At 38.8% G+C, this 22,028-nt stretch overlaps 1 protein-coding gene across 4 annotated transcripts in view; it reads left to right on the forward strand.

Annotated features, from left to right (window-relative positions):
- Nucleotides 1–4,518: 4,518 nt before the first annotated feature.
- SUSD1 (sushi domain containing 1) overlaps nt 4,519–22,028 on the forward strand; it is a 35,289-nt gene continuing 17,779 nt past the window's right edge. For all 4 annotated transcript variants that reach the window (XR_015742139.1, XM_087926510.1, XM_087926511.1 and 1 more), the window contains exons 1-6: nt 4,519–4,841; nt 7,037–7,168; nt 11,501–11,647; nt 12,540–12,719; nt 17,089–17,268; nt 18,482–18,661. Coding sequence is in view for 3 of the 4 variants with exons in the window: in XM_087926510.1 (XP_087782636.1) it covers nt 4,727–4,841; nt 7,037–7,168; nt 11,501–11,647; nt 12,540–12,719; nt 17,089–17,268; nt 18,482–18,661 (934 nt within the window). In the remaining variant the exon portion in view is untranslated. The remainder of the gene's footprint in view (nt 4,842–7,036; nt 7,169–11,500; nt 11,648–12,539; nt 12,720–17,088; nt 17,269–18,481; nt 18,662–22,028) is intronic.

The raw sequence follows: 22,028 nt of genomic DNA on the forward strand, positions 1-22,028 counted from the left end.
CTCACTTCCATTTATCTGAGTTGGAGAAGAATAATTTTTATTACATTTTTTTTAAAATAAAGGCAACCACTGCCCAAGCCGTTCACGTCTTTCATATTTATTTGGTTGCTTGCAGTGTAGAGATTTACGCCTTTTCCGTTAAGTTTGTTTTTGCTTGGAAGAACATAAAATGTAGAAGGGCACAAGAGATATCGTTAAACTCTTATTATTCTTTTAAAGACGAGACTGTGATCATGTTTGAATAAAAAGTTTTCTGCAGATTTCAGTGCTGAAGCTCTCCCAAGACTGATTTCAAGATGACCAGTGTTTACTTATTATAGGGACCTCTGAGCAAAACTGAACCATTCCTTACTAGCCCTGATGTTACCTAGTTTGGATAATGAAAAGTCTGCAAGAGAGCAACCAAGTTCAGAGAGCACCAAGGATCCCTCAGAGACCTTTCAACATGCACCTCTGGAAGGTTAGATTGAATCTTTCACTGGCCAGGCATTTCTGTTAACAAAGAGACACATAAAGCTACCCCCAGGTTAGCATTAGCAAAGTAAAATAATTCTGCTCCAGTGCAATATGTCATGATACGATACAAAAGGGTTGTGTTTCATTCCTAACAGCATTGATGAAGGATATGAGGGCTTTATGGAATGTTCTACTGAAACTGGAGGGGGGGGGTTAGTTGGTAGAAAAATAAAAGGAAAATAGAATATGCAAAGGTGTTTTAAAAAATGGGGAAACTCCTCCTTTTGCTATATCTCCAAAGTAAGGCCATCAAGCCTGGTGGGAAGGTGGTTTCCTGCTGTCAGGAAAGTCAAGGCCTCGAGGAGCAAGGAAAGGGGGGAGTTCTAATTTTCCTCACTACCATCTTCTCAAGCAAAGATCTCTCTCTTGCCATCTAACTCCACAGCAATTTCTGCCCTTACTTCCATCCTCACTGGAAAGCACTGCTGTTGCCATCGGTCAATTCTCCTAAACTCCTTTTTTAAAAATCCACTGTCAAGCAAAACATTCCCACTCACCAGTTACATCCAGAGATGGAATTCAAAAACCCCAACAACCGTTTCTCTGCCCTTAGCTGGGTGGGTGCGGCGATGGTGAGCATGGCCTACCGGAAGTTCCAGGAGAGCCGCTTTTCGCCTTCCGCAAAGTCCAGAGGCTTCCCTCAGGCCTCTGGGAGGGCAAAAACAGCCTCCCCTGGGCTCCGGAGGCCCTCCAGAAGCTGGAAACAGACTTCTGAAACTTCCAGGAGGACCATTTTTCACCCTCAGAGCCTCCGTGTGGACCCTGCACCGGTGGTGGGATTCCAATAATTTAACAGCCAGCTCTCTTCCCTAATTTCTTCCAACAGTCAGTTCACCAAACTGCTCAGAAAGTTAACAACCGGTTCTTCCGAACTGTCTGAATCCCACCGCTGCCCTGCACTTCCCTGCATCCAAAACTGGCCACATGGAGACTCCTGGGTAGGTGGGACCAACCGGTCAGTTCAACTACCGGTTTGGTGAACCAGATGTACATTTAACATCCGGTTCGCCCGAATTGGCCTGAACCAGCTGAATCTCACCCCTGGTTACACCAGATCACTTCTTTGCCACCCATATCCCCTTGTTTCTGGGCTGTGACAAGGAGCCCTTCCAGGAACTTTTCACCAGGATGGGGCTACAAAAGCCATTATCTGGTTTGTGGCATGTGGAATTTATAATTTTTTTCAAGAGAAAGCAAAAGAAAATGTGAGGGATAGTGTCCAGTTCATAACAGCCGATTCTGACCATCAAAGACCAGTTTTATGGCCATTTCCTGTCATTTACATACATTAATGACATTACATACATTAGAACCATCTAATGTTCCTAAATTGTCACACTCAACATCTCTTAATGGTAGCCAGCTTGGCTGAGGCCGCTGAGAGTTGTAGTTGAGTAGCAGAGTAAGCACTCCCCCTCAGCCCAGTGAACCGGTCCTCCTCAAATATGGAAATCAACCCTTCCATTTAGACTCTGAAACCTTGGACCTAGTAGTTTTGCAAGTGCCTCTTCACACCATTATTTTATTGCTTTTATATTTAAGTACATTGATAAAAGTTTTTCTTCTCTCTCTCCTTCCTCTTTCCTATATGTTACAACCACTTCTGTACTCAAGATGTAGAACAAATAAAAAATATGATCAGAACTACATGTGTAAAAGGGAGTCCAATGCTCACAGTGGAATAGCACTTGGGTGCAGAAAAAATAGCTCAAAGTGAAATGAGAATCTGAAATCCATACTTTTTCCTGTGACGGTCTGTGAAAGCAAAAGTTGGACATTTGAAGAAGCAGAATAGAAAGTGGGTTGGTGCTTTACGGACTCTGGTGCTCAGGAGATCATGCCTGAAAATACCATGGATAGCTAAGAAAACAGATCGTTGAACAAATCAATCCAGAGCTATCATACTTCAGAGACCTCATTCCTCCAACACACTATAAAAAGACCTCGCTCTCTGGAAAAATCTATAATGCTGGGAAAGGTGAAGAAAAGAGAAGGCAACTAAAAGCGAAGCGTACAGACTCAGCTACCCCTGAGCCAGATGCACCATTGGAACCCCTGAAGGATCAAGTTGGGGACAGATCCTCCTGGGGAGAAAAATCTACGTGCTCACTAAGAGTTGGCACTGGCTTAACGGCACCTAAGCAAGAAAGTAAGGTATAATTTATAGATTTATCATTGTTATCATTGTTCCAGACAACCACCTGACTAAAACTTTCCCCACCATACAGAGAGAACTGAAGAAGGTTTTTTTGGATGAGAAGTGAAATGTCTTCAAAGAAAACAGAGTCTAGTTGCCTCTTGAAAAAGCACCTTTGGGACAACCATAACCTGGATGATTGAGAATCTCCATAGACACCTGACTAAACCATATTAATATGCAAGGCCAGATTGGGGAGTCAGTTTGAAACTCCATCTCATACTTCCTTGAATTATTTGGGGAATTCTTGGGTTTTGACACTGAGCAAAATCCTAGCTGCACCATCCAGGAAGTGACAGAATGCCTCTGCCAAAACTGATTGTAGGCAGATCCTTCTTGGACAGCTACTTCTCAGGTACCTACATGTAGAGAATAAGAGAGGTAACCTTGGCAGAAATTTGTAAAAACTGTTACCTAGTCAAGGGCGCTGAAGCGCTTAAAACCTAGGAAACAAAATAATATTCAGAAGAGGTTTAGGCAAATGCCTTCCTGTCTTCTCCTCCTCTCCAATTCCTGAAGAAGTACAGAATTAAGACTTGAAAATTCTGAGTTTATATCCTATCTCAATAAAGTGTAATTCTACTCTAACTGTGGAGTTGATTTTCTGCTCCCGCTTTCCTAGTGTGGCTAATGTTGCCTCTATCTCTACAGGTAAAGGTTATTCCTTGTCAATATGAGCTATATTTAGGAACTAATTGTAAAAAGTAAATGCAAAAACTGTTTCCAGCTTGTAAAGGGAGAAAATGTTGCCAAAGGCAATACAAGAGATCCATCAGCAAATTACATTAGAAGCCTCAAAGTTGTTTGTGTTACATCAGAATCCTCCATTCTCTTTCATTGGATTAGAACTGCACTATTGAAAGTGGTTTTTTAACACGCAAGGCAGTGTGTGCTCTTTTCTTGCTCAGTTTGAAAACTCTGCTCTTTTAAATCATGCTATTGTATTATCAGTTGCACCTTCTGGAGAAAGGGACAAGGAAGCTAGTAATACTCCCCAAACCTTTAAAAGTCCCTGACTATATTAACATATTTTTTTGATGTATGATTCTCTATCTGAACAAGAGTTTACAGTACCCGCTAGAAAAAGAAAACTCACATGGCAATGAAATGTATGAAATCATACAAGAAACCAATATACTATCTTCTTTCTGGCTGCTAGTTGAAAGTAACTACTTCCTTGTAAAGTCAACTGATACTCTTATCAGGACAGCCACTTGGATAGAATGACCCTATCGAAAAATAGTCCAGAACTGAAAGATCAAGATATGGTATTTTGTTGTTTAAACCCTTAGCTGGTCTCCAGGGAGAATTCACATAACTAATATTATATTTGCAACTTTCTTTTTGTGGAGCTTCGTCCTTATTTTTTTCAGCTGATTAATTTTGACAAAAGCTGAGAATTTCCAATAGTCTCTGCTCCAACACTCTCTCACTTCAGAAATGGTATTGATGTACCCTTCAAAAGACTTTGAATCTCAAATGCAAATGGATCCTATAAAAAAAAACCAACAGCAACACCGTGCAGCCAATTCCCAGCCTACTAAGTTCAGTTTCCCACTTCAGCAGCCATGGGCAGAGTGGGGAATGCGGGTGTGCTCACCTTCCGACATCTTCCATTCTGCACACTATAAAATGCTTTTCCCGCAGCCTCACGGGTAACAGTTAAGGTCGTTTGGGGGTTCCTAGGCCCTAAAAGGGAAGAGTGGCCGTGGGGGGATACTTGGGTGGCGATGGGGAGCAATTCAGATGCCAGGAAGCTCGGGGTCTCTGTCGCTGCACCCGATGGAAGGGTGCGCAGGAAAGGTCCCGCCAACCAACTTCCCACGCTCGGCGGGTGTTGAGCGCTTCCTTCCTGCTACCCACAAGGGTGAGAACCGGCGGGAGGAAGGGGGCGAAGGCAGATTGGAGCCGGGGGAGGAAGAAGTAGAAGGTGACCGCGGCCTCTCCTCCGACAGGGCCTCCCGGAGCTAACACGAATTGAGGCGGGAGCCCTTGCTGCCAGCTGGAGGCGACATGAACTCGGGGTGTGTTGGGGCGACGCGGGCCCGTCGGCGTCCTCACTTCCCGCTGCTGGTCTTGTGGGCGCTCCTGCTTCTGACCCGCTCTTCGGAGGAAAAGAAGAAACGGGGTAAGGGTTGACTGGAGACTTGGCGTCGAATCCCGCACTTCGGCTCGACTTGGAGTTTAATTCGGAGCACCGCTCCCGCGCCAAGATCCTGGCTTTTGAAGCATCCGAAGCCGGGTTTGGCAATTACAGGCGGAGCCAGGGAACAATTTTGACGAAATGTTTGCTGCTTTTCTCACTCCCTTTCCCTCCCTCTCTCCGTATCCCACTCGTTCTCTCCCTCTTCCTTCCTCTCCCCCTCTCTTTCCTCCAGGTTGTTTTTTTGAAACACCTTGGACAGTTAATATTGATAGAAGTATTATTCGTTATGGTTACGGCTTTTTTTTTTCTTCCAACATGCTGTAGAAAGGCTGAGGCAAGTTATCTCAAGGTGGCAAAATATTTTTTTTTTTCCTGACAGAACAATTAATCGGTGGCTTGATTCCAGAAGTTGTGGGTGCTCCAACACTGGAGGTTTTTAAGAAGAAATTGGACGGCCATTTGTCTGAAATTTTGTAGGGTTTCCTGCTTGTGCTGGGGGTTGGACTAGTTTACAGGGGTCTCCAACCTTGGCAACTTTAAGACTTGTGGACTTCAACTCCCAGAGGGTTCCTCAGCCACCTTCTGGCTGAGGAACTCTGGGAGTTGAAGTCCACAAGTCTTAAAGTTGCCAAGGTTGGAGACTCCTGGACTAGAAGACCTCCAAGGTCCCTTCCAATTCTGTTGTTATTAAGCAGGGCTGCAGCAAGTCCCTAGAATAGATAGAACAACTGACATGTGGCCCTCCAGATGTGTTGTGAAGGCCAGTCATCTGCCTACCCCTCTGTCTGACTGAATAATGCGGAGAAAGTCTCTCTGGTCATGTGCAGAATGCACAAGAATAAATGGCTCAAGAAAGCATCAGATGTTCTGTTGTTTAGAGGGAAAAGCCATCTGGGTGATATACTATATAACAAATATAGCCCCAGAACGAATTCTACTTAACATTTTCATGACATATTGATTTTATTTTTCCCCTAATTTTCAAGCAACCTTCTGTTCAATAGTAAAAGTACTATTACAAAATACAATAGTTGTTTCAACAGTGTTCCCCTTTTCACATGATGGACCCTAATCTTGATAGAAAGAAACCCCAAATACAGCAATGACAAACTATGTGGGGAGAGAGAGAGAGAGAGAGAGAGATGTTTGTGAACCACTGAGCTTGCCCAACATCTCCAAAATGAGGATGTTGTCTTCTTGCAAGCATTGAACGTTATTTCCTACATGCTAAAAAGTGGGTGGATGCCACTCAGCACTTCATGCCAAGTTGCAAAATGTTCTTCTACATATGTTATGCAAACCTTCCCCAGTTTGCAAGATTTATATGGGGTGCTTCCAGCAGGCCCAGCCAGTTTACTTAGTAGTGAAGAATGCTGAGAGTTGCAGCTCACTAACCTAGGATGCCAAAATCCCTTCCCTTCCTTGTTTCTTTAGCTGAGTCTAATGATTCCTTGGGTGCACACCTTTTAATCTGATACTGTTTTTCAATCTTAGTGATTTCTGGATGTGTAGACTTCAAGTCCTAGAATTCTCAGCAACAGATATGCTGGCTAGGGAATTCTAGGAGTTGTTCCACATATCTGGAAGTTACCAAGCCTGAGAAATACTGGTGTAGATCATCCTTCTTCCAAATGTGTTGGACTACAATTTAATCCAATCTGGTATGGATATCCAGATAGTCTTTTGGCATGCTGATTGCTGATTTCAGATTTAAAGATCATAACCCAGTGTATTGTATTGTTACTAACTGTCAGTAGCACAATATGATTTATTCTCACAGCAGCCTTATGAAATAACTTAGATTGCGATAAAGCAACTGGCCCATGAGGGATTGAACCTCCTCATCTGACAATCCTAATCTGAGAATCTTCCTTATGTGATCTGAGAATCTTCCTTGTGTGTCTGCTAATTAAATATTGGATGCATTTCTCTTACTGCTTTATTAAATTAAATTTATTTATTTATTATTTATTAATTAAATTAAATCCTCCTTTTCATTGAGCCCAAAGCAGTGTACAGAACACTAAAAATTCCAACAATTTACAACATTTTACTCTGTCTAATGCATTTAAAAATATATGCCTGCTTTTTCTCTTCTTCTCTATTCTTGCCAGGTTCTCCCTGTTTTTCCCATCTTAATTTAACAGTCCCCCCGCTTTTGTTTTTGCTTTTTGCAGAAAACATCAAAGATGTAATCTTTGATGTTTGTGCTACTTGCCATGCAAATGCCACATGTGTACAAAAAGATGGCAAAGATATCTGTGAATGCAACTATGGATTTACTGGAAATGGAAGAACAATTTGTCATGGTAGGTGAATATTTATTTACAAACTGTATCCAACTTAGAGAGTTCTACAGCAATATGCCTTTAAATACACTGAAAATGAAAGTCAGTTTGTGGAGGTATAGACCACACTGCCTTCCAATTAGGGACCACAATATATCAATTTTGGCCTCCCAGGGATGGCCATGGAGTATATGTCAACATTCCGACTGATGAACCCAGCCAAAGCAAGCACGGACGAGACGATCCAATCCCTCCACGCAAAACTTTATTGAGTACATCATTTCAGCACTGATGAGGGCAAAACCAGATCTAGCTAATTCCTGCACAAACCCATATAATTAAAGTATAGATTCTCCCTCCCCCTATTAGAGCAGGTCACATTGTCCAATTGAGTCTCATTGTATTGCTATGAGAAAAAGTCTTTGGCTCTGGCAAACACCTACCGAACTGTCCTTGGTTCTCAGGGCTGTCTTCTTGATATCTGGAGCCTACATTCCATCTCTCCCTTCCCTCCCCCATGGTTCATTGGCAAGCTGACAAGCGATTATGGTTGCAACAGCAAAAGCACTTCAAAATTTGACAGGGTATGGAAAATTGATCAAAAGTATACTTTAAACCTTGAGCTAAATGTACAAGTAGTCCTCAACTTACAACCATTAGTTTTAGTGATCATTTAAAGTTACAGTGGCACTGAAAAAACTGAGTTATGATCAGTCTTCACACAACTACCACAGCATTCCCATGATCACGTGATCAAGATTTGGATGCTTGACAACTGGCATGTATTTATGACATTTGCACTGTTCTGGGCTCAGGCGATCACCATTTGAAATCTTCCCAGCTGGCTTCCAACGACCAAAGTCAGTGCGGGAAATCTGATTTACTTAATGCCTATGTGATTCACTTAACAACTGGGATGAGTTGCTAAACACTGTAGCAAAAAGTGTCTTAAAATGAGGCACAACTACAATATGTCAGAGCCCCAACAGATCCACCCCCATTCAAATCAAAAGTCTCTAGCCGCATCTCAGAGAAAAGAAAATTGATTTATTAGAAGTGGCCATGTTGGTGTTAGCTGGATGCAGACATACTAAATTACATCATACATTTCCCCCTTGACCCTGGTCTTCCCCCCCACCCCCTGGATGTGACTTCTCCAATGGGACACATCCATCTCCAAGAGTCATCCATCATGCTCTCCAATAACCTTCTTATGCTCCGACAACTTTGATCTGCCGGGATAATTATCTAAGCATTTAAGGAATGCCTTATTTTTCCCCACTCCCTTTTTCTGGCAGCTAAAAAGACCAAAGGAGTATCTTTTTAGTTGACTCAATAACTGCCTTGCTTAGCAACAGAACTTTTGGGCTCAGCTGTGGTCATAAACCAAGGATGACCTGTACTTATTTTGTTATGTAGACTTCCAGCAAATAGTAAATATGAGCTCAACCTGAAATACAAGGTGATCATTGTTGTTTAAACATTGGAATCAATCCTTTACATCTCTTCAGCCATTTTCCCTTAACTTTCTCTCCTGTATGTTCCCGAGGGAAAAACAAGGACTGTTTTTTTTTTTCCCTTTGTCCAGGCACTGGGGACTGTGAGGGTAATTTGTTTCCCAACTCTGATCTAAAAATATTTTTCTAGCCTGGGCTATTATATTGGGGGGAAATGGTTCCTTTTTCGGAGCATCTGCTCTACACTCAACTACAGGTAGTTCTCGACTTACAAGAGTTCATTTAGTGACCGTTCAAAGTTACAATGGCAGTGAAAAAAATGACTTAAGACCATTTTTCATACTTACGGCCATAGCAGAATCCCCATGGTCACCTGATCAAAATTCAGATGCATGCCTACTGGGTTCGTAGTTCTGATGGTTGGAGTGTCCTGGGGTCATGAGATCCACTTCTGAGACCTTCTGACAAGCCAGTGGGGAAGCCAAATTCACTTAACCACCATGTTACTAAACTAACAATTGCAGTGGTTCACTTAACAACAGTTGCAAGAAAAGTCGTGAAACAGGGCAAAACTCACTTAACCAATGTTTCACTTAGCCACATAAATTTTGGGCTCAATTGTGGTCGAGGAGTACAGGTACTCCTTGGACTTACAACCACAACTGAGCCCAAATTTTCTGTTGTTAAGTGAGACATTTGTTAACTGAGTTTTGCCCCATTTTACGACTTTCCTTGCCACTGTTGTTAAGTGAACCACTGCAGTTGATAAGTTAGTAACCCGGTTGTTAAGTGAATCTGTCCTCCCCGTTGACCTTGCTTGTCAGAAGGTTGCAAAAGGGGATCATGTGACTCTGGGACAGTGCAACTATCATAAATACGAGTCAGTTGCCGCGTGTCTGAATTTTGATCACGTGATCATGGAGATGCTGCAAAAGTCATAACAGTGAAAAATGGTCCTAAGTCACTTTTTTCAATGCCGTTGTAACTTTGAACTGTCACTAAATGAACTTCTGTAAGTCAAGAGCTACCTGTACAGGGCTTGTAGAGAACCGCATTGCTGTTTTTCTCAGTTTCTCATATGTCCAACGTTAACAATATTTTTTTGCTGAACAAATTCCGTGGTAATCATTTTTGGCACGCATTTTTCAGTTACTTATTTCACTATGTCATCACTTCCTAAAATTGCTTCTTCTTCTTAGAAAGATAGACAAATTAATACAATATGGATCTAAAAATGGGGTGTGAGTCAGGCCTTCAATGTGGCAAAATTTCTGAACCATTTTTCGTGCATTCTGGTCAGGGTTTTAAGGAGTCTCAAAGAGTCTCTCTCAATGTATACATATATATATGTTCAATGAATGGGACTTACTGATGATGCTGATGCTATCCTCATACACACATAGACACAATTATTCTCGCCAGTCTTAGCCGTAAGTTAGATTGAGCGATGATGAGTTGACCAGTATCACTACTACTGCACTACTATTACTGTTAATCTTCTCATCACTCCTTATCACCCTCCTACTTGTGACTCTATGACTGTAAATTTTGTCGCTTGTATCCTTATGATCTATATTGACTGTTTCCTAGTATGACTAGATTGCTTATTGTACCCTATGACCATCATTAAGTGTTGTACCTTATGATTCTTGACTCCTGACGAATGTATCGAGAGTATTTACACCAAGACCTTGTGTGTCCAATCACACTAGGCCAATAAAGAATTCTATTCTATTCTATTCTATTCTATTCTATTCTATTCTATTCTATTCTATTCTATCATTTAGCTTATTAATCAAGAAGGGATTAGAATAGATCAGGGCTGTCAAACTCCTGGCCCATAGGCCAGATGCATCACACACTGGCCACGCCCATGCTTGGTTTAGCGAAGGGGGAAAAAAGTCCCCATATGTCATGTGACGCCCCTGTGACAATGTGAGTTTGACATCCCTGGAATAGATGTCTCTTATCTGAACTGGAAGAACCAAGTGATCACTAGAGGGCAGCAAAGAGATGCAGAAACCTTTATCCCCTTGCAGCCTTTTGTAGTTGCCAAGATTTTTGCAGGCAAGGTAGGATATTCTCCCTGTCAAACACAATTACCATACCTTGTGATTCGATGTATTTATTTTACTTGTATCATGCAAGCCATCTAATACACAAGTGACCAATGTCCAAGGAAGAGCAGATGGTAGGAGGAGCATCATGTGATCCCTGCACTTTTGTTCACATGGATAAAAGGTCTGTGGTTTATATCACACCAGATCTTATCTTTTTTGAAGCTTCTCCTGTAGCTGTGCTTGAAACAAACAGATATATTTTTAAAGATGGTCACCAGTCACCAATCTTATCCTTGGCTCTTCAAACGTTTCCATACATTTGCCTCACCTAACAATTTTTCTCTGGATCATATTTGTTAAGCATCTTGCACAATTTCCACCCAAACTCATATCTGGTTCTTCCATTATTGACATTCACCAATCTGTAGATACTTTTCTACAACAGCTCAGATGATGCTAGTTTATAATTTCTAACATATCTATTAGCCTTTTCATTCATAATTAAACCTAAACTTTTACTTCCCTGAATGTGATTATCAATTCCACCTCCAAAAATCAGACTATCTTTATTCAGATCTATTGTATCCTCCCCGTTCCAGTTGGTTTCGCAGTCTCACAATCTATATATTTTTCTTTTGCTTCATGTTGATGGTAACAAAATAATATTGCCTACTTGCTCTAGGTTAGGTGTACATGTATTATACTGACACATACTCAGGATATTTTCATCCATTATTAGGGTGGTAGAACAATAGTATTTGTCTTATTATAGTTGTATATTTGTACTCCTTATTAATTTGATTAATCTCTGTCCTATATTTTAAAAATATTGTCAGATAAAAATGAATGTCTTTCTGGCATTTGTGGAGAGCATGCTGTATGCCATAACACACATGGAAGCTATTACTGTGTTTGCCATGTAGGCTTCCAGGCTTCCAATAAACATGGAACATTTATTCCCAATGATGGCACAAAATGTATAGGTAAGTACTGCAACAATAACCCATTACTATTACTATTTCATTTAATTTAAAGTGCAGTTGGTACAATTAGTTTTAATTTTTGGTGATGGACTTTTTTATTGAGTATATTTTAAACTTTGTGAGTGAAATGCAATTGTTACTGATTCTCTTAAAATATCATATAATTAATAGATTAAAAAGTGAATGTTAGTGCAAATTAAATTTACATCTGCATTATTTAGTAGAAGCAATAAAATATATTGTATTTTATAGTATTGGCATTGCATGGATCATTCTTATGACACAATACTTAGATCTGCTTAAATTAATATATTACTTATTTATTCTTTGGATTTGCCAAAATAAACCACACTAAATGTGCTTATTTCTTTTTCCCTTATCGGTTCATCATTTTGTTCTTAAGCTTTGCAATTCTCATATATCAGTAACACATTTCTTGCTTTTACTGATTATCAATTATTTAATCATATCAAGTTAGAATACATTGGTTTAAAACTGCAGAAAGTACACAATGTCTTAAAAACCCAAGTAATCTAATTTTTAATTTATTTTTTCTTATATTACCAAAGAAAGCAATATTTTTCTCACGATAAATCTCAATCTGCTACAGATCTGAACCCAGTAGGGAAGAAACCTATTCACATGGGTAATGACTAAAAAAATGGGAAGAGAATGCCATTTCCTTCAAAGTTGCTTTTCTGATTAATTATCTGATTCTTCCAATTTTTTTTCACTCTGAGGCATTCCAAGGATTTGATTCTGAGGAAAATGAGACTTGGTGTCTTATATTTTCTCTCAAGGAACACTTCCCTCTCCAGTTGATAGATCTAGGGAAGTCGAAGTATTTGAGGAAAAGAATCTCAAATTTATTTTTCCTTTCATTTTACTGCAGTTGTGGATTGTGGACCGCCACCTTATATTCCAAACGCTCTGTCAGCTCCTATGGATAAAACCACTTATGGAAACCAAATTCTTTATACTTGTCAGCCTAATTATGTCCTTGAAAGTGGAAACTCAGCTGCAGTTTGCAATGCCAAAGGAAAATGGGAAGGTGCAGATATGGTGTGTAAAGGTAAAGAGAGCATTTGAAAAATCTATTGATAAATGTAATTGTTCCATTGAGAGTAATGACTTGTCAGTCCGTTTAAAAAAAAAAAGTTCCTTTAAACCTCACAGAAATCAATGCCAACTTTATATAATCCCAACTTTATATAATTTTCTGTGTTATACCTATCCAGGAAAACTATACAATGCTCCCCAAGTCCCCTAGACATTTTTAAAAGTTTACTTATGATTATTGGATTTTTATCCCTCCTTTTTAATATATAACTTAAAGCAATGAACGTACCTCCTGTCTCTTAAGTTATTCTTATATAATAGGAGTGGAGATTATAAACAAAAACATGCATTCAGTACTGGGAAAGGCAGCTTTTCCCCATAGATGTTTTAAGATAGGGGTGTCCTACTTTTGTAACCTTAAGACTTGTTAGACTTCAACCCCCAGAATTCTGGGAGTTGAAATCCAACAAGTCTTAAAAGCCGCAAAGCATGAACATTCCTGTTTTAAGATACTGCACTAATTTTGGCTACTTGCTGTTGTTTGATTGTTTGCTACTTAGGCTAGCCTAACACTATAGCGCAAAGGAGAGATTTCCTCAAAATTTCTCCTAGAGAAGCAAAATGATTTGGCAGTTGACTTTGAGTTCAGTGCTGGCCATTAGACAGCATCTCTCTGTGATAATAGAGGCTTTTACCTTTCCCACAGTAGACAATCCTGTCCCATTCGTAGGCTTATAATTGTGCTGTCTCTTTATGATCATTCCTTTTCTTTCTTCTCCTGGCTCATGCTGCCTAATGATAACATCAGTTCTATCTTTTGTATTTATTTTTAAAAACAACGTTTTACTGTGTTATTTTTAAATTAATTTTAATGAATGTCTCACTGGGTACTCTTTTGCTGTGACATACTGATCCAGGCTTGCTTGTTTACATACTGTTTTCATACTGTGTTTCAATTATATTCTCACAGTGGTTTTCAGAAAGTAAGAAAAATATTAAATGTATGTATAACCTATAAAGCACAAAAGCTGCATAAAACAGTTAATAGGATTAAAACTGTATCAAAAAAGCTTAAAGAAAAAAACACACCTTTCCTGGTCTTGAAAGGATATTAAAATAGCTCTTTTGATTGTTTTTAATGTAATACAGATAAAGAAAACAAATAAATATGCATAAAGCATACCTCCTCATACCAGTTATTGTTGTTACACAACTGCTCTGTGACCTTTTCGGAATTTGTTTTAGTGATAGACCCAGGGCATTGTCAACTTATAATATGTGCAAAATGGTTTTATGTGCAGCTCAATTAAAATTTAGATGCTGCCTTTTTTTGATGGATCATAACATTAACTTTTTAACAACAGTTAATTGTTTATAGATCCAAATATGACAGACTGCCTGAACTGAAAATGATTCTTTCCCAAACATGATTCTCACAGAGTTTTCTTTAGCAAGATTTATTCAGATGAAAGGGATAGGGATATAAGAATTCCAACAAGGAAACTAATTTTCAATGTGGAACCAATTTCTTTCAGTGTATATTAGGAAAAAGACTTTTTGAATCTCTTTCTCACAGCCTTATTGTGAACAGAAAGCATGATAGCTCCCTTTCTTGATAACAGAGAAGTCTACAGATGGCTGTTTACATAACAGTCATTTGAATCTTTATCAGTCTGAGAACCAATTTTTACACAAGTTGCGGTTAATCACCACAGAAATGAATTTTCCCAATATTTAATTATAGCTATATTAGAAGAAAGGACTAATAAAACATAATAGGTATTTCAGAACATGGTATTTGAATATGACTTGTGCTAAGCTACTTTCAGAATATTTCATGCAGCTTTCTGAAACTCTTTATACTGTTTTTTTATTGAAGTAATGGGCACAACTGAGCTTTTAGAATCGAATCTCCTCTTTTGGAAACCTTCTGAGACTTCACATCCTAGTCTGGATTTCAGCTTTCAGTTACTTGGTAGTTCATACTGCCACCATTTCTACTCTGCTGTGTGTCTATCCTGGCATTCTCCCTCTAAACTGTGACAGTTAGGGCTTTCAGTTTTTGTGTTGCCTATTATGATGACTAAAAGGTAAAATTGGGGAAAAAAACAAGATTAGAAGAGTCGCAGCTTCTAGATTATATTAGAGCCCTGAAGGCACAGTGATTAGAATGCAGTATTGCAGACTAACTCTGACCATAGCTTGGAGTTCGATCCTGACCTCTTCAAGGTTGACTCAGCCTTCCATCCTTCCAAGGTCGGTAAAATGAGGACCCAGATTGTTTGGGGGCAATATGCTGACTCTGTAACCACTTAGAAAGTGCTATAAAGCAGTGGTTGCCAACTGGTGGTCTGAAGCTCACTGGTGGTTCGCAAGAAAATTTTGGTGGTCCGCAGAGAAATGTTACCCCCAGAGCACACCCCCAAAGCAATTCATCCAGGCTGCGTGGGAACATAAGGCTGCACCGCCCACGTGGCCTGCGGGAACTCTCCCCGCCTACTCATTCCTTACCTGGCAAATTTGCCTGCTAAGTTGCTATTTTTCCTCCCCCCGACCATCATCTGTTCTGCTGTGCTGGGAGATTTAGATTAGCTAGAAAGCAGGAAACCGTTGGATTTCTTGCTTTCTAGTTTATCTTTAGATCTTCCCTTAGGATTGAAGCAGTACAGATTCAGATAGCCAAGGGAGAAACACAGATTGCTAAGTGAATCTGTGATTCTATGAGCAACTCAATCTGCCTGCCTGCTTTGCCTGGTTTTGGGTAAAAGTTGCTCTTTTTAAATAAAAAAATCAATATTTACATACATGGTGTGTTGTGAGTTAATCTTGTGAGTTTGCTTGCAAGCAAATTTTATGTGACAGACACAGGTAGCCAATGGCAGAAAGATAGATCTCTGAATCTGTGATTCTGTGAGCAAATCAATCTGCCTGCCTGCTTTGCCTGATTTTGGATAAGTTGCTCTTTTTTTATAAAAAATTCAATATTTACATGTATTTATAATATTTACATACAAGCCATACCCAGCCAGTCACATGACCACCAAGCCACGCCCACAAATTAGGCCAGGGCCAGGAACCAGTTGTTAAGAAATTTGAATCCCACCCCTGCCTCTGTGTGTGTGTGTGTGTGTGTGTGTGTGTGTGTGTGTGTGTGTGCGAGGGGGAGGGAGAGGGAGAGAGGTTAGATCAAATCTCTCTCTCTCTCTCTCTCCCCCACCAACGTCAGCAAGCCACCGTCAGTCAAAATTCATGTTAGTGGTCCCCGGGATTTAAAATTATGAGTTTAGTGGTCCCTGAGGCCCAAAACGTTGGCAACCCCTGCTGTAAAGCACTATGGAGCAGTATATAAGTCTAAGTGCTATTGCTATATTTCAGACCACAAGATATTAATGAAGAAAACAATAAATCATCTTGGTCACATCCTGAGGGAGGAATAGAAAGAAAAGCTGAGTGTACCTAAAATTTCTTATTTCTATAAGAAATAAACAGAAGAGACAATAAGGGCTAACAAGCAGCACACAAAGAGGTACATTCTAGCACAATTTTCTGCCTTAGACTTCTGCTTATTTCCTTGTACTTTAATCAAAATCTCAGAAAAAACTGTGTAAGTTATGTCTTTTTCCTAGCCCTGATATTCAACTCCTCACTTTGTTCTCTACTCTGGTTCTGCTTTAAGATTTAAAATAATCTCAAATTCCTAGGTGAGGTTCTGTGATGGGCCAGCTGTCTCCAAAGTAGCAGATCAGTGAAGTGAACACTGGCCAGCAGTGATTTCTGGTCAGTGAAAGTCTTTCCAGATAAGGGAGAGAAGGAGAGATCGCCTATCTGAGCTCCAAACAGCTGCTCCTCTGGAGGAGACTGCAGGATGGAAGTCTTGCGGTTTCTCATGAGTAGAGCAGCTGGGGGCCATGGGAGAAAACTCACACTCGCACTCGCACTCACAATGCACGGCCTTTTATCAATTATCCTTTTTTCTCTCCAGTAGAGAGGGAAGGGTTGACAACTGACTCCTTGTGTACTGGCCATGAATGCATAAGTGTGCTCATAGACTGTGCCTCACTTGTGGGTGTGTATTGAGAATGTATGTAATCTGTTTGAGAAGATGGACATTCTGTACCTGAGCTAGCAACTTGTGCAAGCTGCAGATGGAACACATACCCCCTTTTAAAAGAGACTTAATAGGTCAGCTGGCTTGAGACTGCTATCTGTCCTTTAGGAGTACCTATGTAATGGATAATCATGCTTAAAACTGACACGAACACATTATACAGAGAATATTCCAATAGAGGAACATGTATCCATGTGGTAGATTGTTATTAAACTATTCAATATGCATTCAGTTTTCAGTACTCATATTTTTGTTTTATCTCCTGCCTCTTTAGAAATAGACTGTGGAAAACCACCCTGGCTGCCAAACGCAGACATTATCTGGGATAACAGCACAACTTTGGGCAGTACTGTATACTATAAATGCAAGGATGGATTTCAGTCTTTCGGAGAACATAATTTTTCACAATGTACAATATCTCACAAATGGGAAAACATTACTTTTGAATGCAAGGGTAAATATATTACCTCTTACTTTTATTCAAATATTATTTACGGGTAAATAAAAATCAGCTCCAAGTCCAGGATCATATCTGATTCCTTTTCTGTTGCCTCTGGAGCTCCTTCTTACCATACTGTCCAAAATTGATGACACAATTTTTGAAACAGTAATGCTGAAAACTACAGCATATATCCTAACATAGGGTTAATATTTTGAATATATAAAAACACTCTCCTCAATAGGAAAAAAATAGAAAATTCATTCCCCGCTAGATAGTGACGTGATCTTGCCCACATCCTGTCCATTGTCATGGTACCAGAAGGCTACTTTTACATCATAAATACAAATTTCTTTCTGGGGGAAAATGTCTCATTATTATTTCAAGTTGTTTATTCCTGATAACACGAGCAGTAACTAGTTTCGAATCAGAATGGTTATATGAAAAGTACATTTTTGGTAGATGATTCTCATCCCCTCCATTCTAATGGCTGATTCATAGTTTCCATTTTTATCTTTGGTTGTAGGCAGACGTTCCTTATCCAGACAACCATATTTTCCTGCCAACATTACATTAATTGTTTAACTGTTAAGTTTTAACTACTGCAACCATCTACCCAGTGAATGTAAGTGTTTGCAGCATGGAAGCCTGCACATATACAACTGTTCATACACTATTTTCTCCATTGCTTCACATGAAACCCAATGTGGTTTCAATGCTGCAGACATTTATGCTGAATGTACGTGCATTTGCCACCCGTACCACCCGCCACTGATATGACACTGGTTGCAGGGGAGTTTATTTGGTGCTTTTGAAGGCTCCAAATAACGAATGTCTAAATGAGGCTAAAATTAGGGTCTTCAGAACTAGGCTGTAAACTACAGACAATGGTGCACCTTTCATAGATATTATTCATTTTACTTATTGTCTTGTTTCCACTTTATCCTTAAAAATCAATCCAATCCCCAAATCAGGAAGCTTATTCTTCTCTAAAGCTGATTATAATCCATTGATTAGGAATTAACAGGGAGTTTTATAGTAGTGGTCTCTCTATCTAATCCTGCTTGCCACAATTACTGGGAGTTTGGGACAAATTATAGAACACAGTCTATTTTTATTGGACTCTTAAAAATAATCCATTTAAAATAAAGGAATAAACCCTCATGATGTGTAGTACAATATTTCAAAGTGTATTTTTTTAATAAAAATTCCTTCTGATCCCATTTAGAAATCATCTGTGGCCAACCTCCTGTACTGTCTTTCTCAAACATGATATGGAATGGGGCTACTCATCCAGGAAGTACCGTAGAATACAACTGCATGAAAGGTTTCTATTCCACAGGGACAAAAAGTCATTCTGTTTGCAGCAGAAATGGATCTTGGGAAATGTTGGATTTAAGATGTAAAAGTAAGTGCCTAAGGAAATCCTTGGTGTGATTGTTCTAGAAGTTGTTTATATGATTTATTTTATTCCATTGGTACATTCACAGTGTTACAGTGGGAATATCACTCTGAAAACAGAAGGAGAACAATATTACAGGTCTTTCCTGATCTAAGAACAGAAGAGATTTGTTTGAATTCCCCAAATATCTGAGCTACAATTTCAATTTTTTCTAAGAGATCTTCCAGTTCCCCAGAGTAGACTCTGTCTGTGTGTGTGTGTGTGTGTGTGTGTGTGTGTGTGTGTGTATGTGATCAGCTGGCAGCACTTGACTGTTCTTTTTAGATTCAGAAGCTAAGCTAGTTTAAAATTGGTTAGTGCTTTGAGGGAAAATCACCAGATAATTGTAGGATTTTGGAGGCCAGATTGTGAAATAGAAAAGACATTCTGAAAAGAAAATACATGAATTACTCCATATTAATCATCAAGCATTGAGCTTGACTTGAGGATATATCTATCTTTTATTGAACATCCTCAAGGTGGTAATTTGATTGGCCAGTTTAGGAAAGGCAGGCCTATACAGTCTCAAATTAAGATGCGTAAGGACATAGTAACTTATACATGTAAAAACAAAAAGATTCTTGACAAACATTGTAGAAGTAGAACAATCCTTCCCATAGCCTGATGCTATATAATATATTGAATTATAAGAATCTGCTATCAGATTAGGTTGTAATTATTATTTTTTAAAAAATTATTTAGTAGTAAATTATAGCATTGAGTCTCAAATTTTCAATAACAATAACCTAAGAACAGGGTTGGTAACCCTTAGTTACTAGTTTTTTCTGCTAAGATTGATTTACGCTGTGATCTACTGTGAAGGGCACAACTAAGTTAAACTACAATGAAATGAAGTATATTATCTGACACATTTGCCATCCCAAGTTTTCCCCCCAATAATTTTATTAAAAATTACATTTAAGAAATAAGGAAAATACAAAAAGCTAATACAAAAATACACACATACATACACAGAGAGGAAAAATTGGAGAAAAAAAATTTCCCCCTTCATTTCTAGCAAGTATAGCCAAAATTAACATCTTATCACTGTCTCTTAAAATACAAGATGCTTCTTCATTCCATACCTGACCCGATTTTCTATAAACCCATCTATACTCTTATTAATCAGGAAAAGTCCACGAAGAGTTAACAGAAACAATAACTTAAATATTTATATTTCCCCTCTTAAGCAAATTCCCTCTAACTATCTCTTCCAATAATCAAAGTCCAATCCCAATTAACAATTACGTATTGTAAAAGTAGGGGTGGGATACAACAGGGTTAACAACCGGTTTGGGATTTACGAGCTTCCCTTCAGGCTGCGAGCCTCGTGTCTGTAAATCGTCATCAGCAGCTGCCTGCTGAGAAGCAGCCTTTGAAACAGCCCTCTTTTCTTGCTTTTCTAACTGCAGCTGTGCCTCGTTCGGCAGCTGAAGTTGAAAAATTGGGAAATAAAGATCAGGTAAGAGCCCGGGTGGGTAGGTGGGCAAAAACATCAGCAGACATACAACCGGTTCTGTGTCTGCTGCTCTTTAGAGCTACCGGTTCTGCAAAGGTGGACAGAACTGGTAGAAACCCACCCCTGTGTAAAAGATAGTTTTACAAATTAATCCATTCCACTATATCAAACAATACCAAAACTAATACTCATCATCCAATTCCTGTCAAAAAAGTCCCCCATTAAAGATCACCAGAGATAACAGGCCATTATTTTAACAGCAATCAGAGAAAACAATTTTGTATTTTTATTTCTTTCCACCAATGATCTTTAAGCCTCACCAATAAAATTCCAGCATCTACTTTCTTATATTATCTTTGTCTCTTCTCTCAGAATTCTTGTCATCTTTATTAAAATCCTTTTGCAGCTCCACTGAAACAGTTCCAGGAATTCCACAAAATCCAGTGTAAAAAAATTCACATCTTTCTTTTGGTTTATTATTCATGTATTTTTAATTTTTTAAATTCATATTTAAGTTTCATTTGTAAATCCAGTATTTCCATCTCTTTCTTATAAGGTGTAGTTTTAAAATCTACCTTAAAGTCTGTTTCAATTTCATTTAGTTGGGTTTTATTTTCCTTTTCAATAGTATCTTTTGGTTTCATTATAAGGTTAAGAGCTCAAGAACTTCTTGGACCAAGCATAACATTTCCATTAAAATTTTGCTTAAAGCTATCTAAACATTTTGATTTTGTCACCCATTCACCCTTCTTCTTAATGTCTTTATAAGGCTGGTTTGAAAAGAAGGATTGTTCAGTTTTTAATGGTACAGTTTTCAGGTCTTGCATTTTAATAGAACAGTGCTGACATCCAGTGGCCTTCTTTATTAACAGCACACACATGATAAATCTAGTATTGCAGATTGAAAGTAAACTGGGCACAGGGACATAATGTAAAGTTAAGAGAATATGATTCTTCTGGAGCTACAATATCTTGCAAGAGCTTCATTTTTAATAATTAAGAGGAAACCTTTTGGTTCGCATTCATTGTCATGAGGGAAAGTGAAGCTTTTATTTTGCCATATATCTGTGTCTATTGGAGCTTGTTGATCTGGAAGAAATTGTGGAATTTGATATCATGTATTAGATTAGTGATTTGGAAGATAAGAATTGATTACTTATTTATGAACTGAAGCAGAATGTGATTTTAAGTTATGTATTTAATGCATATTGCATTTAAATACTACTAATTATATTATAGCTACTGGGTTTTTCTGTTTAATCTGGTTTGATTTGCAGTAAAGTCCACTTGAACTTTGTATTCCTAAATATGAAAATAGTTTGAAGCGGTTTCCAAACTCTTGCAATATCTAAGACACGGGGCCCCCAAACCCAGTCTGTGGACCAGCACCGGGCTCATAAAAAGAAAAAGAAAAAAAAACCCAGGAGATTGGACAAGATAAGGCTTTGATTGTTCTTACATTCTTGCTATTTTAATTTATAATGAAATTATCATGTATTGGTTAGCAGTACAAGATAAAAATAAGAAAACAGATTGATAAATGACTTTTTCTTTTTTCTTTTTATTCATTGTTATTTATTTATTTTTATTTGTCAGTTGCTTACAAGATAATAGGTATAAGTATATACATAGTGGTGAATATATGAAATGGGTACATATAAGAAAAATAAAAGAAACAATAGGACAGGGACGGTAGGCACATTGGTGCGCTTATGCACGGCCCCTACAGACCTCTTAGGAAAGGGGTGAGGTCAATAGTAGACAGTCTAAGGTTAAAGTTTTTGGGGTTTGGGGAAGAAACCGCAGAGTCAGGTAGAGTATTCCAGACATTGACCACTCTGTTGCTGAAGTCGCATTTTTCTTTTCTTTTTCTTA

This window comes from Pseudonaja textilis, chromosome 2, assembly GCF_049901715.1.
Source record: "Pseudonaja textilis isolate UNSWEBS1 chromosome 2, rPseTex1.2, whole genome shotgun sequence".
Taxonomy (NCBI): domain Eukaryota; kingdom Metazoa; phylum Chordata; class Lepidosauria; order Squamata; family Elapidae; genus Pseudonaja; species Pseudonaja textilis.